This window comes from Quercus suber, unplaced genomic scaffold (genome assembly GCF_002906115.3).
Source record: "Quercus suber isolate HL8 unplaced genomic scaffold, Cork oak 2.0 scaffold_694, whole genome shotgun sequence".
NCBI lineage: Eukaryota > Viridiplantae > Streptophyta > Magnoliopsida > Fagales > Fagaceae > Quercus > Quercus suber.
Window position 1 is genome coordinate 248,902 of NW_027070135.1, and position 18,107 is coordinate 267,008.

General features: G+C 36.0%; 2 protein-coding genes across 2 annotated transcripts; both read right to left on the reverse strand.

Annotated features, from left to right (window-relative positions):
• Positions 1-305: 305 nt before the first annotated feature.
• LOC112017544 (probable adenylate kinase 6, chloroplastic) lies at positions 306-5,472 on the reverse strand. The gene is made up of 4 exons (XM_024050008.2): positions 4,930-5,472; positions 3,369-3,509; positions 2,379-2,651; positions 306-918 (listed from the first exon to the last, which is right to left on the reverse strand). Exons 1-4 carry the CDS (start codon positions 5,284-5,286, stop codon positions 775-777), a joined length of 915 nt encoding a protein of 304 aa, XP_023905776.2. The 5' UTR covers positions 5,287-5,472; the 3' UTR covers positions 306-774.
• A 989-nt stretch (positions 5,473-6,461) lies between these two features.
• Positions 6,462-10,699, reverse strand: LOC112017571 (protein TONNEAU 1a). The gene is made up of 8 exons (XM_024050031.2): positions 10,462-10,699; positions 9,376-9,508; positions 8,800-8,888; positions 8,556-8,678; positions 7,752-7,885; positions 7,605-7,630; positions 7,366-7,522; positions 6,462-6,647 (listed from the first exon to the last, which is right to left on the reverse strand). The coding sequence occupies exons 1-8, from the start codon at positions 10,546-10,548 to the stop codon at positions 6,596-6,598; spliced, it is 801 nt and encodes a 266-aa protein (XP_023905799.2). The 5' UTR covers positions 10,549-10,699; the 3' UTR covers positions 6,462-6,595.
• Between the last annotated feature and the right edge of the window lie 7,408 nt (positions 10,700-18,107).

An 18,107-nucleotide genomic window follows, 5' to 3' on the forward strand; every position in this document is an offset into this window, starting at 1 on the left:
CTTCCTCCATGAACAAACCTCGACTACATTGAATTTGAAACTATTGTTTTCCAAAGATTTCCCTTGAGGTTTTCTACCAAATGAACTCACTGGCAGAATATTTAGATTTTTGTGGTTTGGAAGAACGCAAAAATCTCTTTAAAATGCATAAGGAGAAAGACATTAGGGGGAGGACATAGAACATTTTTTACTAAATGAGGTTTGGCTGTAAAATCAATCTGTGTGTGTGGGTAGAAAACTAGGTTAAAAAGGTGACACAACAAGTTATTTATGGTTCACATAATTATCCCAATTTCCCAAAAAGGTAAAGAAAAGAAAAAACAGATTACTTGCATATGAGTAACATGGCCTAAACTCATGGTAACTCATTAAGATAGTTTCAAGATGCACCAGATTGTGTGGATCGGGATAACTAGGACCTCTGACCCAGTTCAGAAGTAGGCAATTCTGTTCTATATGGGACATTCAATCCTCAAGTTCTCGCAACACAATTTGAAACAGTAGAGCTGCCCTCACTGGCCCAATTGTATTCAGGCAAGCTAAAAAATATAAAAATTCCTCCTTGCTCTCCAAACAATTATCTTACAAATTCCACGTATCTCCTCCTAACAGGGAGCTTCCTTGTAGATGCCTAGGCATGTATCACTTCTTATTGGACATAAATGATGTTGCCCTTCGTTTTTAAACAGATATGCATGCACATATCTTCAACATGCAAAGAATGAACTAGTTTACTTCGTAAATATACTACAGATTGCAGAAAAGTAACTTAATTCATGCTGCTGCAGACTGCTTGTCATCATGGTCTTCAAGATGCAGAGCTTGAAGCAGCTTTGGCCAGGATTCTGGGATCCCACCTGGCAGATCAAACTCCAACAACTTCCCACGACTGCGGTAGAATTCTTCCACAGGTTGAGTCTGCAAGAATGAGGAAATTTCAGTGCAAAACTCACTAATTGAACAAAAAATGGATAATATCATTATTGATTAAATTAAAAAATATTACTAGCCATGTTAAAGTATGATATGGATTAGAGAAACATATTTTTCTATGGCCCAAGTTGCATTCACCATTGACCATGAGGTTCTGCACCCCACTCCCAACAGCTAGGGTTGTTCATGTCTCCATTCTAATATGTTCTTCCACCCCACATGATTGTGATTCTCCTCTAAAGCAGCTCACAGATGAGCATCCACATCGGTGGAGCCATAAATTTAGCAATTTGGCACCACAAAAAGCTACTTTATATATTTTACCATCCCACTTTACAAAACACCTAACATCAGTGGTTTTATTTTAGTTTTCAACACAATAAAATAATATATCTACTAGACCACCACCACCACCACCACCACCACCAACACCAACACAATAAAATAATATAACTTTTAATAAAATATATATTTTTTCCCTTCATAGCTATGGTGCACAGCGCACAGTAGCTCAAAAGCCAAATTTTTTGGCTCTCTCTCCACCATTGCAGCATGCTTTTTAGTGTTGGTGGTGCTAAAAATAGCAATATGGCTTTTTAGCATCACCAATACTAATGCTCAAGGCATCCAACACTCTAAAACAAGACACCAATTACTTGTAGTAATATTCAGTTGCAAATCAAAACACTAGGTGGCCATATTTAAGAAACACCATGGACCAATTATTTTTGATAAGTAAAAAATAAAAAATAAAGAACCGAAATCCAATACCTCATTCTCAGGAGCAACCCTAAGCCCCTTCCCCGGCACCTTTGTTTAATTCTTTTTAACTTGGAAAAGGATTCTCTATTTTGAAGATAGACCATAAAATTCCCAGTCATTCACTCAAATATGATCCTACGGACTATTGAGTTCCCAATGATGATGACAATGAACAATAAAACAGGCTACACTGGTTAAGGAATACAGTACTAACATTGAGACAGTCTTTAGTAGAGTAACTATATTGAATTCACATAAAGAAGCTCCATAAATTATGGTGATAGACAAGGGAGAAAAATGGAGAAGGACATTAATGGACACAATTTCCAAAAATGTAGACATTAGGGCAGGGCATAGCATTGGTGAACATTCATGTATCATAGACAATAATTTTCTACGGCAATATGATATTACAGCCTCATCTTATGAACAGTATCATAAATAAAAATAGGTGATGATTTTTTAAATGTCAAAAGACTCAAAACAGATGCTAGACACCAATTTTAGCGTAGCAAAGTGTCCAACACATCAATCCTGAGCAGGGCTCAGAAGGAAAAAGTGTACATGCATCATAGGTGGTTGCTTTCTATCTTTTTAACATTTTTTGAAATACAGAATATTATAAAGAAGAATTTTAATAAAAATATGTTGAACAATGAACATTTGAGAGTATGGAGCAATACCATTTCATAATATATACGAAGGCGTTCCTTTACAACTTCTTCAGTATCATCCGGTCGAGTGATAAGTTTAGATGCACAATGTGGAGGGGGAAGAAGTGGAGCCATGTACATTCCAGGACTCCCATCCTCACCCTTTATGTCAATACAGGCAACATTGTAGTTTCCTCCACACTCACTACATATTCTTCTTCCAAGGCACTTTGCAAGCAATGCTTCTTCTCGAAGCTTCAGGTTAACCACCAAGTCAATGTCTGTTACCCCCTCCAGAATTTCCTGGACAACAGCCAAAACATAATGTTTAGATAATTTATTAGGCCTCTTCACCATTAAAATGACACTAGATGTACTATGGAGTCAGAACAATAAGAAGGAAATGAATAAGCTGGAAAAGAGAAGGATTCCACTTTAATCTCTAACTCTTCTTATCATTGTTAATAATTTCACCTTAGAAACCTATATGGCACAGAACTGAAAGCGTATATGTTTTTGAATTGCACATATATGCTATTTGGAAAAGAGTGTAATATTAGAGTAACTGAAAAAAAAGTGATTAAGTCCCCCAGTTGCTTAAGCGGCAAAAAGTGGCATTCATTTTGGCTGGTGTCGAGATCAATGTGTCATTGCAGACTAGGATATTAATATAACTAAATCCATGGTAATTTCCCATAACCTTAGACATCTACCTTTAGGAACTATCAAGAGAGCTACTTTGTCTGTCTCATTTGGAAAAGCCCGCTTAACCATCATGATAGGTACTACAAATTTTTTTTTTTTGATAAGTAACAATAGGAACTAAGATTGATGAGAAGTTTATTAGCTTTACCAATAACTCTATTAGCCTCTCCCCCCCCCCCCCCCTCTCTCTTCCCCTGTCTTTTTCTTTTTCTACTTCATTTATTAATGTTCATTTCATACAATATCAAACAAGATATCATAGATTGCTAAATTAATGCTTCATTATTCAAGAAATTCATCAGAAGAAATGCTCACCGCCTGTCTTATGGTTCGAGGGAAACCATCAACAATGAAGCCAGATTCACCCTTAGCTTCACCAGCTTCAAGACGCTTGGATAACAAATTTATTATAATTTCATCTGAAACCAATTGCCCTTGGTTAACAATCTCTGCAAGCTGCATATAAAAGAATAAATAAAATAAAGACGATTCAGAGAAACACCTTAAAAAGCAAGCAAAAAAAAAAAAAAAATATCATTACTCAGCCAAAAAATTAGACACATCTTATGTAGCATAAAGTCAGAGAAATTTTGGTTTTTATCCTAATTTTGCAATAACTAAAGACAAATGGTTCTCAGGTTATCAAATCTTCATTTTAAAAAAAATATTTTACTGATTTTCCTGGCATATAACTTATAAGCTTTGAAAGCACATGCTCAACTATCCTACAGTTCGACATCATTCAAAAACTGGATATATTCAATGATTCTAAATTTTTTTTTTTTTTAAATCTTTTAAAAAAAGGAAATTCTTTTCTAACATGATTGTAGCAGAAAATTTTGCTGATGTTTTGTGGCAACTATGGTGTAAAAGAAATGAGGGTTATTTCAACAAGAATGCTCTGTATAATTTCAGAAAAAGACTGCCAGAATGTATAATGATTATTTTATTCCTGAAAATCTTTAAGAAGAAGAAAAGTTCATAAAAAGGTATTGAAAATAAAGAGATTCATACAATGGTATCCTCCAATACAAGGGTGGTTTAAAATAAATTTTGATGGTTCTAGATTTTAGAATAGGAGTGAAGGTGTGTTCTATCACTTGGTAAGAGGTTAAAAGGTGAATTTCTATTCCAAAGATTGAAACTATAGCTTTAAGGGAGGATTTATTACAAGCGTGTAATAATAAGGGTTTGAGTAACATTTATATAAGGCGATTCAAAAACAACAACAACAACCAAGCCTTAATTCCACAACTTTGGGGTTTAGCTGTGGATCCTTAACAGATTAATATGGATTGGCCAAATATCATAATTTTTTTGACACTCCATCCTATTTATATACATACTCTTTGCCCCCTTCTTAATTGACTTGTCATTTTTGGCAACTTCTACTGATGTGAACTTAAGAATTCCTCTACCTTTTTTGTAGCCTTGGCTTGTTAACAACCTTATGATAAAATTAGTATGAGTTGAAAAAAATTTCTAGAATTCATGATTGTGATAATTGTCAGTATATATAAGTAAGTTAAGATATAAAGGGAAATCTTATTCATCGAGAAGCGAATCAAGTTGCTGTTTATGTCATTTTCATTGCTACAAAGGTAAGGGATTCTCTAGTTTTCCTATTGATTTATACTTGGATCTTATTAAGTAAAGAGCTGGTCAGTAACATTGACAAAAGCAGTTGGCTAACGGATACATATCATATCAAAGGCTGTTACAATAAACTAAGTTGTCACCAACATGGATCAATTTATAACCTTAGTGTAGAACTAACAAGAATAATTGTCTTTGTTGTAACTTGTAACTCAAAGTCCACTTTACCAAAAAAACAAAAAAAGTCAGACTCAGTTTCCTAAAACAATTGGAATTGAACCTGGGAAGAGAGGGGACCGGAGGAGGAGAGCTCGTCGCGGACGAGATCGCCGGTGGCGATGTGAGGGACACGGAGGAGTTTGGAGAGGCGAGAGGCGTAGGTGCCTTTTCCGACGCCTGGGCAGCCAAGGAAAACCCATTGGACTGGGTGGTGGTGGTGGTGGTGGTCTTGGCGGAGAGGGAGGGGCTTCGAGCCTAGCAAAGAAGAAGAAGAAGAAGACGAAGACGGAGGAGAAGCTTTGAGGTCAGCTTCGGGGTTTACCATGGAGCAAGAAGAGTAGAAGGCACGGAATTTGGAGCGGCTAGTATTTGTGGCTCTCGCTCTCACTCCCAACAACAAGCGGTTCCACACCGCCATGGAATAGCGTTCCAAATTTTGACTGTTGCAGAGCAAGAGAGAGAGAGAGAGAGAGAGAAAAGTTTGGGGGAGCGTGGCAGAAGTGTGGATTATTGTGTTGTGTACATGTGTTGTGTTCCTGTTCCTGAAAGTGAGGACTGCAGGAAGTTTTTGACGTTTGAAATAAAGCCACGCTGTGTGCTAACTTTGAATAGCCCACGAGGTTTTTAGGTTGTCGTGAAGCATATCATATGGTACTTTGATTTTTCTTTCCTATGTGGGGTTACCTTAAAGCTTACAAGCTGACTCTGCCGACCATCCATCTTTTTCTTCTTCTTCTCTAGCTTTTTATGGTAAAATAAGAAAGTACTCATGAATTCAATGGGGATCGAATCTAGAGACTTTTACTCACAATAAGCACACATTGAGGATCAAACCTAGAAATTTGGGTTAAGAATAGCTCGAGTTTTGTTATATAATAAAAAAAAAAAAAATAAAAAATCAAATAAGCACAAATTGAGGATCTCGAACACAATTTGGAACATGAAATTTGGATCCTTGTTCTAGTTAAAAGAGTGTTTATGCTAGTTTGTATCCTCCTTTTATCCTTGTTAAGAGAGTTTACGCTAGTTTTTGTCCTCCTTTACTTTTATATGCATTATTCACAGTAAATGAATCTTACAATTACTACAGTAGGGAACAAAGGCCATATCATGATGAGTCACGTCTATGCAGGGAACAAAGGCATTCCTGAGAATTGAGAAGCAGTCACGGGTCACCTACGCATTAAAGTATTGGTTTCCTCGAGGAAAACGAAGCAAAACTAATTTCAACCCTCCTTTACATTACGTTGTTTACTCCGTTATCTGTCTCTCCAGGTTACACCAAATTCCTTCAGTTTACTCCGTTACATTGTTTTCAGAGAAGGGACTGCAGTGCTTAGATAATATTTAAGAGAAACTTGACCAGAATTGTTAAGAATAGTATATGGATTGAATCGAAGATCAAGAGCTAGAACGTGGGATACATATTCTATCCAAATGGGAAAGCCTTCAAGCAGGTAGTATCAGCTGACTAGGGACTACATAGCCACTTAATTTTTACACTCGCACAATATTTAATCCTTCCAAATTAGGAACTTTTACACAGGGAAAAGTCACTGATATGAAATTCATGGGTCAGAAATAAAACAAAACTAAATAAAGCTCAATCAAAGCACTAAATCAAATCACAATACAATATCTTACATATCATCACTACCCTCATTCAACGTTGAAAAAAAAAAAATACATTGAAATACACATGCAGTCGTACAAAGGAATTCACTCAGCTAAATATGGTCTGGCCTGCCATCATCCTCACTGATTCCATCCCCAGCATGCCTGAAACCAAATCCATCAAATAAGCTAAGAATACAATATGCTTGAGCTATGAGGTTAAGGTGGTTTAAGACAGGCACAAGCTATGTTGACACCAAGATTTTTTTTTTTTTTTTTAAACCAAAAGAGCACAAGTTGCCATCCTTTACTATCAGCTACCACATGGATTTTTTTTTTTTAAATCATTCTTGATAAATAATTATACATGCATATATGATGGGTCTTGAACCTGTAATCCGGCCTTTCATTTTGTCTTTACAAAGACAGGAGATGCCAACATTTGAACTAGAGTGATGAAAGAATACTACATGCTTGTTCATTCATTAATCCATCTCTTAGCAAAACAAAATGCATCAACAAACTCTAAATTCTTCAAAAGAAAACAGCAATGCTATGAAATTTTTCCACCGACCAAACATTAATAATATGTATATTACTACTCGGGCAGTAAGATAGGCAATTATGAGGCATAACTAGCCCTAGCCTACACTACATTTTTTAACAATCAACCTCCTGCTAAATAATGATGGTCATGGTGGTGATGATGGAAATAGCAATCTCCATCCCCCACAAAGGGTTAATTTTCTAGCAGCCCTCAAGGGAACAGTATGTAGGCATGTTGGATGTTTCTAGAGTCAATAATCAATATCCTTTATTTATTTTTCACTTGTAACAAATGGAAAATATAAACAAATTCGTTGATTGGGGTATCAGAACAAACCGCCAAGATGTGGTAAGATTTCGAGCTTTTCTATCCAATTGAAGATTCTCCAAGGCAGCTGAAGCTCGAATTACATTCTCTGGGTGCTCATCACTGTCATATCTCCAACTGTACTCATCCTTCCTGTAACCAGACATGGAGGAGCCTCCTCTACGATCTGAATGCTAGAACATATCAGGTAAAGAAAATCACAAGCAAGCAGATACTGGAAGGAAATCACAAATAGCTTCATTACTTACCCAATGCCTGGGAAGAAGGAACAGCCCTAGAATTTGCACACCAACAAACCAAAGTATCAATGGGAGTGAAGGAAAAGAAAGGGGAAAGGGAAAAGAGAGAGTAAACAAGTGAGAGTAAGAGAATGAATAGTGATGTAGGAGCAGAACCTTCCCAGTGGAGGCAAGCCCCCACCAACTGATGATGAAGAAGGCCTTCGAATGTTCCTGGACTCTAAATTGGATAAGGACTCAGTTTCTTGAGCAGTTAACCTTCTTCCAGTACCCCTTGCTTGGGATAGGTTCTATCAAAACATGATTCAAAGGAACAATTAATCAATTTAAAAACAAAAAAAAAATCAAAATTGAATAGTACATATATCTACATACATGCAATCCCTGAGAAATAGATTTTTTTTTTTTTTTTTAAGACCAAATCTCAAATTTTGAACATTCATATAAATACCAATCGTTAGTTAATTCCAGAGCATCAGTATTGCAAATCACATTCATCAATTAAAAAAAATAAAAATTAAAGCTTCATTGTGGCTACTGTTATATACATCAAGAAGGCTGCTAGTATTCTTAACATATAAAGATGACTTGGTAGAGGAGATGTTAAAATGCACACATCTAGATCAGACAACCCACATACATATCTAACTCCTAGTCCTTCAAATTAAGCATCCTTGGAAGAAATTAATCATAAATGCATGGAAACATACGTGCATAAAATCGTACATAGTACTCCTACATAGGACAGTCTAATCAACCTTGATGCACAAAGCTAGCATTATCATGTTAGTTACCACACTTTATTTATTATTTTTTGTGGATAAATTGATAGTTGTGGGGGGATGGGGGATTTGAACCTTAAATGTCTTAATTGAAAACACCAGGAAGTGTCAGTTGAACCACACACATTTTCAATTGAATATGAAAATATTGATGTCTAAATGAGATCTAATATCAAACCTCAAACTTTAAGAATCCTTCAAGCACATCCAAAAGCAAAGGACCACTATCACCATTCCTGTTGAGATCATATCCATTCTTGCTACTAAATTCTTTCAACTCAGCTTTCCAAGAATCTTTTTGCTACAAAATAATCCCCATATAAGTTAGAAGCAAATTGAACAAATTAGTTCAAAAATTATGGCAACAAAATCAGCAATACTATAAACCACAAGAGAATTTTCATATGTTCCACATCAATTACCAAATTACACTCTGGCAAATAAACTTTTAGTGTATGATTTAATTGCGCCCAGTCTAGGTATTCGCATATAAGAGCAGTAAGTAGCCGTCCTGCAATTAAAAGAGTGCAATGAAAGAGGAATAAATTAGAAATATTGCCATAAATAATACTTTAAACCCTCATAATTACAGTAGTAACATGCAGATGCATCATGTTCTGCAGCAAGATGTCACCATTTTCATATGTTTCACATCAATTGCATGGTTAGTAAAAGAAGAGGCAAGAAAATCAAGAAATCACAATGAAAAATTAAAACCTAACATTTAAGGTGGAACAGAAGCCATGTTGGCGCATTTCACATCATTTTATTCTTTACATGAAGAACTCGGATAATATTGGTTAAGAATCAAAGTTACTCTGAAAGGATCACCTAAATAACATGCCAAACGTCTGGTTTCAAAGGCAAAATATTAATTTTGACTCTTATTTAATGCAAAGACTGAAGCTTTAAGACCTTAATTTTGCTTACACCTAACCCATCCAAACTGGACTGAATGTATTAAACGAATAAGAAAGAATATAGATATGAGGAGGAACCTGAGGGAGAAGCATGAAGTTGTTTTGCACGATCATTGCAGCTACCAAGTAATGCAGGAGGCAAACCTTCTTCTTTTTCAACTACCCGATCCTCCTCTTCAATTGCCTCAAACACACTTGCTCTGAGTTCGGCCTAGCAAAAATCCAACAACATGAATCAATTAGCGAAAGTTTTAACACTGATCGAATCGTTCAATTCCTCTTGGTAATAAAGCATAAAACTCAACCCAACTAATCCTCCATACCAATTCATTGGAGTCACTTCACTAATTCTTCATCAACTGTAATCTACCCATCAAAGGTCATAATTTTCACCTCCCGGTTTTATTCACAATACCCAAATCAACATGTGAATCAAAAAAATACACGCCATAGACAACAAAAACAACAAATATAACCAAGCCTTAGTCTCAAAATTTTGGGCATTCTTTTCCACCATTCTATCCTAAGCCATACTCTCTGTTTCTTCCTTAATTGACATGCCCTTTTTTACTTCTTATACTAAAGCTATTTTATGGACTTTTGTTCGCCCTTCAAATCGAACCCCAATCTTTAAACAAAAGCATTACTTTATAAAAAAACTAAGAAAGTTTCAACTGGTAGACAGACTAATACATATAAAAGCACACCGGGACAGATCAAACATCTTCCTTGATCTTTTTTAAGATTGGTAAGTTAAACACACCAGCGGGTCTTGAACCCGCGACCTCACCTCCACCTACGTGCCAGTTGAGCTAGAGCTTTATTAATCAACTGCTCGTGAAACTAAAATTCATAATCAAAACCTAATTTAAAAAAAAAAAAAAAAACTAACACTCTCAAAAACCCAGCTCAGCTCCAAACTAAACACCATCAAAAACCCTAATAATTTTACACCAAAAATAACCACATTTCCTTGAATCTAAATAAATGGATGATCTTCCAGTCCAAAATCCCAATCAACATCAACTAAGTGTTAGCATTATCACACAATTAGCTCAAAAAAAAGACAAATTTCGTTGCAAAATTACCAATTGGAAAAAACGAACACAGAAATTGAACGAAAAAGTGAGAGAGAGAGAGAGAGGTTAAAGTGGGAAATTAAACCCGGATCTTGGCGAGGACGCCCTTCTTCTCGAGAGTTCGAGTGACGAGGGTCTTGAGGTCCATCATCTCCCTCGTATAGTCATCCATTTTTTAGGGTTTCGCTACTTTTTCTTTGGTTGGTTGTTTTGTTTTGCTCACTCGCTCGCTCTCACAGATTTGCTTTCAGGTGAGAGAGAGAGAGAGAAAAATAGGAATGGAGGGAGAGAGATGAATCATGAATAATGAATGGAGAGTTGTGGGGGTTGGGTGTCATGATGGGTTTATTTTTGGTTAATGTGGGCTCTACACCTCCAATGCAAAGGTGGTGGGTGTAGCTGGATCTGGGCCCAGTCAGTGATTCTTAAGAGCCCAATTCTAATAAGGACTTTGACTGTTTGGCCCAATTAGATTACATATGTTTCAAACCATAGAGTTCTTTTTTTGAAAGTGGAACCCATTATATATATATATATATAAAATAGGAATGGAGGGAGAGAGATGAATCATGAATAATGAATGGAGAGTTGTGGGGGTTGGGTGTCATGATGGGTTTATTTTTGGTTAATGTGGGCTCTACACCTCCAATGCAAAGGTGGTGGGTGTAGCTGGATCTGGGCCCAGTCAGTGATTCTTAAGAGCCCAATTCTAATAAGGACTTTGACTGTTTGGCCCAATTAGATTACATATGTTTCAAACCATAGAGTTCTTTTTTTGAAAGTGGAACCCATTATATATATATATATATATTACATCAGTATGACATCATTGAATTAACGCATATAATATTAAATTTGAGTAATGATATTTTGTTTTTTGATAATTCCATGTTTGGCTAAGTGAGATTTGAATCTAGACGTTTTTGTTGTATACATTACGAGGCTTCAGTTGAGATATAAGACTCTTAGTATTATTATTATTTTATTATAGAAATAAGACAATTAACTTTATTTCAAAAAAAGAAGCTAAATCAGTCTAAACAAAAGAAAAAACTGATGATAGAACATCCTTCATTCACATTACACTATTTGAAAAATTACCAGCTAACTTAGCTAAACAATGCACAACATTTTTACCTTCTCTCTTAGCACGAATAGGATAATTCAAAAAAGAAAAAAATATCTTAAAAACACGCGCATCTGTAATAAGTAGACCGTACAACGCCAAATTTGTATCTTTAGTGAATGTTTGGATAGTAATGAATCTCATGTCTGCGTTTTGTGTTGCGTTTTCTCTCTCTTTTTTTTTTTTTTTTTTTGTCAGCTGCAACAAGGGACAGCATGAACTGAACAGTAGCTGCACTTTCCTACTTTTTTGTCACTTTTATCACATCAATGGGTCCCGTGTACTGTTCACGGGACCCACAAACTTCACTTTTCAGTAATTTTTTAATTAAAAATTGGTCAAACGGCACTATTTACACATTCAAAAATTATTTTGCTATAGTGTTTTCAGTTTTCAGATTCAACAAAATAAATTCTATTCAAACGGACCCTTAGTCTTCAAGGCTAGCAATTTAAATAATGAAATTGATCACATTTTTCAAATGGTGATTTTTTTTTCCCTTGCTCCTTTTGGTTTTCATGGCTTATGGTGATGGAAGGTTCTCCTTCATTGTTATTACGCAATTAAGGGGTGTTATTATGTGTCATGACTCATGATGCATGCTCCCCGTTAATAATTAGGGAATTATGAGAATGTTATAAAGTCAAATTTTTGGTGCAAGCTGAATCAAATTGACACCAAAGACCAAACATACCAATCAAGTTTATCAATGTTGCGTTAACTAGTGGGATTTTTTTTCCCTTGCTCCTTTTGGTTTTCATGGCTTATGGTGATGGAAGGTTCTCCTTCATTGTTATTACGCAATTAAGGGGTGTTATTATGTGTCATGACTCATGATGCATGCTCCCCGTTAATAATTAGGGAATTATGAGAATGTTATAAAGTCAAATTTTTGGTGCAAGCTGAATCAAATTGACACCAAAGACCAAACATACCAATCAAGTTTATCAATGTTGCGTTAACTAGTGGGACTGGGATCTGTATGAATGTAATGGATTAGTTCTTGAATAAAGAAAATGGTATTCAGCAAAAATAAAAAGAAACGGTGCATGCGATGTTCTTTTGAAAAACGAATCACGAGAGTATTCATACAATAATGATGGCAAGAAGAATCACGGGTACCAAAGTTCCAAGGGTAGGAGAAAAGGTAATCCCAACAAATTAATGAAGAAAACAATGATTTATAGGAGGAATTTTTTTCTTTTCTTTTTTAAAGAATAAAATCTTAAGGGAATTTATAGAATGCGGAATGAAATGTATTTATTTATTTATATTTTGTTATGAAAAGTTTTCTTTTATTATGATAGATGTAAAAATGTGATTGCATCATTTGTGTGTGAATAATGAAAATTTTATCAAAGAAGGTACGTTGATAAAATTTTGAATCCAATACCTTAAAGTGGAAAGCAAAAGCTCTCTTTGTTTCTTTTATAAAAGTAAAGCAGTGGTGTTGAGATATTTTAAAACTCAAAAGTTTTTACTTTGATATCATATTAAATTTTGGATTATCCTAAAAGTTTAAGTTATTAAAATATAATAAATTTAATTATTTAACCATACAATTCTAACAATAATGATATTTGAGCAAATAATATTCAACACAACAATGATACAAAAAACAAATTTCACAATTTTGTTCATAACTTATTGATGTGATAAAATAAAAATAATGCAATATTAAATTTACATGACACCTCAACTTATTTCACTTTTATTACATAATAATACCAATCACAGTCATCACATCACCATAACATTCTCTCCGTTTTGTTTTATTGTTTTTCCTTAAAAATAATACAATAAGTTGATCGTTCCCCACTTTAATAGCTCAAGTGAGCAGTAAGCTTCTAAGAGAATATTAGAATAGATTTAATAGCTTAAGTGAGTAGTAAACTTTAGAATAGATACCACGCATGCCTGTAAATCTTCCATGGTGGGACTTTATTAGTGGAATGCACACTCATCAGTTATTATTCTTCCCCCAAATCTTCTTTGTTGAAAAAAGAGTGAAAAAAAGGTAGCCAAAAATAATACTAACAAAATCCCTCCAACCACTCTCACTACTCACAAAAAGGTGGGAAAAAACACACACTGCCGCACTCTCTCTCGCCAAACAAGATTAATACTATGACTTCTTTTTTTTTTTTTTTTAATGACGACTTATTTATGATATGATTGATGCATAATAAGTTCATGTAATATTGTACCAATCGGACCTTCTCATATAAATTACTAACAATAAAAAAGTAACAAAAAAGAAATTATTATGCTAAAGTGATAGATTATAATTAGTACATGATAATAAATCAATATAATTTAAAATATAATTTTTTTTCACAATGTTATGATCTATTCATAATGTGTGTTTGGATTCCTCGTCCACGGCTATGTTTCGCGATTCATGCGTTTTCTTTTTTTTTGTTCAGCTCACAGTTGTTGACAAGTCAACTGTGAACAGTGCTCCTGTATACTGTTCATAAGTCTCACAAATTATAATTTTTAACAACTTTTTCATTAAAAATAGGTCCCATAGCACTATTCACATATTTAAAAATTATTTCGCTATAATGTTTTCAGTTTTCAGTTTCAGCAAAATAAATTATATCAAAATTAACCCAATAAAAACAACGTCAATTATAGAATCAGGTCGAAAAATGTTGTTTTTATTGCAATTTAGCACTTGTAATAAGTTGTAAAATATAGGACTTGTTGCCACGATTAAAAAGACCATTTTTATGGGTAAATTTTTGTTTTTTAAATCGGTTTGAAGATAAACTTGTTCCATAAATTAATGCAAAAAAGAAGAAGTAAAAATAGACAAAAAATTTCACAATTATTGGTGTGATAGATTGATAGTAATTGTAAGGGCCAGATTTGTGGCTCGGTCCAGGATGAATGGACTTAGGCTCAAAAATACCAAAAATAATGAATTTGTAGAGAATGGGTCAAAGAACTAGGCCCTAGTGAATTGGACAATGGCTAATATGGAATTGGATGACAATCATGCACAAATAAGGAATACTGACATGAACGAACTTCTTATTCGAGGAGGCAAGTGTTCCTATAAATCCATTCAATAGAGTCCCCCCTCCTTTCATTGTTACTCTCAAGTTTTATACTCCTATCCCCCTTCTTTCATCCTTTCACGTGTAGGTTTGGATTGATAGTATCGATACTTGTCCCATCAGCTCCTCCCTAAAACCTTTGAGAGTAGCTGTAAGGCTATAAAACATTGCTCAGTCAGCTGCAGAGCATTGAATCCTACATTAGCAGCTTTTTTTTAGATATTTAACAACTTTCTTTTGTCATTTTCTTTCTTGATACCTATTTTCTATGGTAGAATGATCCGGAGCATTGCTCTTAATGGCAGACCATATCTTCTGACCTCGGCCTCGCCCAGTTGAGGTGGGATTTTTCCTCGGGGCACCCTCCTGAGTGGCTTTAATAGGATTTTTCTCTTCACTTACTAACGCAGATCCTAATAAAAGTGTTTTACTCGTTCTCAAATTGTTTAGCATCCTCAGGTTGAGCCCTTGGCCCAATATACGTAGATATGGGCTCCTCAATCTTTCCCCCCTACAGTAATAAATATTGTCAAAAAATTATAAAATTTGTTATTTTATTTTACTTTTTATAACAAAAATATCTAAACTTCTTTGAATAAGTGACTATATTTTCCTGGATATGGTGTGTTTGGATTGAACTTATTGTTGCTGAAACTGAAAATTGAAAACTGAAAACTGAAAATACTGTAGCAAAATAATTTTTAAATGTGTAAATAGTACCATAGGACCTACTTTTAATATTTTTTATTACATGAACAGTGCATAAACAATGCGTGAACAGTACACGTACTGTTTATGCACAGCTTTTTTTTGTCTCCCAAAAGTAAAAAAATGCGGCAAAAAAAAAAAAAAAAGGGGAGGAAAACGCGTTTGCTGAAACGCAAACGCGGAATCCAAACCCCCCCGTAGAGTTCCGTCCCACCCACCTGAGGCGTAAAAGCTAAAATCCACTGAGTGAACCTTTTTTTTTTTGGAAAAAGTAAAAACAACCCTTGTTGTACACCACTCTAAAAGACTAAACCAACCCCACGGCCTTAATGTCACGAGTGAAAATACAGTCATAGCTCATGTTCTCGAACTCCTCTCCGGTATTGACTCTACAACTCTTCTTCTTCAGTCTTCAATTCTAAAACACAAACACACACACTCTCTCTCTCTCTCTCTCAAACCCAAAAAATGGCACCCATAGACCCACACTCGTTCACGGACTCGACCCACCCAGTAACAACCCACATCTCTCTCTCTCTCTACCTCGACTTCCCATCCTCCACCATCCACGCCACCGCTCTCCTCTCTCTCTCCAACCCCCACACCGGCCCACTCTCTCTCGACACGCGCTCTCTCACCATCCACTCCGTCCTCGACCCACAGTCCCAAGCTCCCATCCCCTTCTCTCTCTCCTCCTCCGACGACCCGGTCAGAGGCCGCCACCTCACCCTCTCCCTCTCCAACCACTCCTCCTTCCTCGTCGTCTACTCCACCTCGCCTTCCTCCTCCGCCCTTCAGTGGCTCTCTCCGCCGCAGACCTTCAACAAGACCCTGCCTTTCGTCTACACGCAATGCCAGTGCATCCACGCGCGCTCGGTTTTCCCCTGCCAGGACACCCCCGCCGGGCGCGTGACCTACACTTGCCTCCTCAACGTCCCCTCCTCGCTCTCCGCCGTCATGTCCGCCCGCCACGTCACTCGCCGGTCGCCCAACGAGTCCTCTCTGTCTCACGCGCCGCCGCCGCCGCACGCGACTTGGGCCGCGGAGGGGAGGGCGGTGGAGGAGTTCGTGATGGACCAGCCCATACCGACGTACCTGTTCGCTTTCGCCGTCGGGGAGCTGGGGTTCAGGGAGGTGGGGCCGAGGACTAGGGTCTATGCGGAGGCGGCGGGGCCGGTGCTGGACGAGGCGGCGAGGGAGTTCGCCGGCACGGAGGAGATGGTGCTGCAAGGCGAGAGGCTTTTTGGACCGTACGAATGGGAGAGATTTTTTTTTTTTTTTTTTAATGACGACTTATTTATGATATGATTGATGCATAATAAGTTCATGTAATATTGTACCAATCGGACCTTCTCATATAAATTACTAACAATAAAAAAGTAACAAAAAAGAAATTATTATGCTAAAGTGATAGATTATAATTAGTACATGATAATAAATCAATATAATTTAAAATATAATTTTTTTTCACAATGTTATGATCTATTCATAATGTATGTGTTTGGATTCCACGTCCACGGCTATTTTTCGCGAGTCACGCGTTTTCTTTTTTTTTGTTCAGCCCACAGTTGTTGACAAGTCAACTGTGAACAGTGCTCCTGTATACTGTTCATAAGTCCCACAAATTATAATTTTTAGCAACTTTTTCATTAAAAATAGGTCCCATAGCACTATTCACATATTTAAAAATTATTTCGCTATAATGTTTTCAGTTTTCAGTTTCAGCAAAATAAATTATATCAAAATTAACCCAATAAAAACAACGTCAATTATAGAATCAGGTCGAAAAATGTTGTTTTTATTGCAATTTAGCACTTGTAATAAGTTGTAAAATATAGGACTTGTTGCCATGATTAAAAAGACCATTTTTATGGGTAAATTTTTGTTTTTTAAATCGGTTTGAAGATAAACTTGTTCCATAAATTAATGCAAAAAAAAAGAAGTAAAAATAGACAAAAAATTTCACAATTATTGGTGTGATAGATTGATAGTAATTGTAAGGGCCAGATTTGTGGCTCGGTCCAGGATGAATGGACTTAGGCTCAAAATGCCCAAAATAATGAATTTGTAGAAAATAGGTCAAAGAACTAGGCCCTAGTGAATTGGACAACGACTAATATGGAATTGGATGGCAATCATGCACAAATAAGGAATACTGACATGAATGAACTTCTTATTCGAGGAGGTAAGTGTTCCTATAAATCCATTCAATAGAGTCCCCCCTCCTTTCATTGTTACTCTCAAGTTTTATACTCCTATCCCCCTTCTTTCATCCTTTCACGTGTAGGTTTGGATTGATAGTATCGATACTTGTCCCATTAGTTCCTCCCTAAAACCTTTGAGAGTAGCTGTAAGGCTATAAAACATTGCTCAGTCAGCTGCAAAGCATTCAATCCTACATTAGCAGTTTTTTTTTAGATATTTCACAACTCTCCTTTGTCCTTTTCTTTCTTGATACCTATTCTCTATGGTAGAATGGTCCAGAGCATTGTTCTTAATGGCAGACCATATCTTCTGACCTCGGCCTCACCCAGCCAAGGTGAGATTCTTCCTCGAGGCACCCTCCTAGGTGGCTTTAATAGAATTTTTCTCTTCACTTACTAACGTAGATCCTTATGAAAGTATTTTACTAGTCCTCAAATTATTTAGCATCCTCAGGTTGAGCTCTTGGCCTAATATTCGTAGATATGGGCTCCTCAATCTTTCCCCCTACAGTAATAAATATTGTCAAAATATTATAAAATTTGTTATTTTATTTTACTTTTTATAACAAAAATATCTAAACTTCTTTGAATAAGTGACAATATTTTCCTGGATATGTAGAGTTCCGTC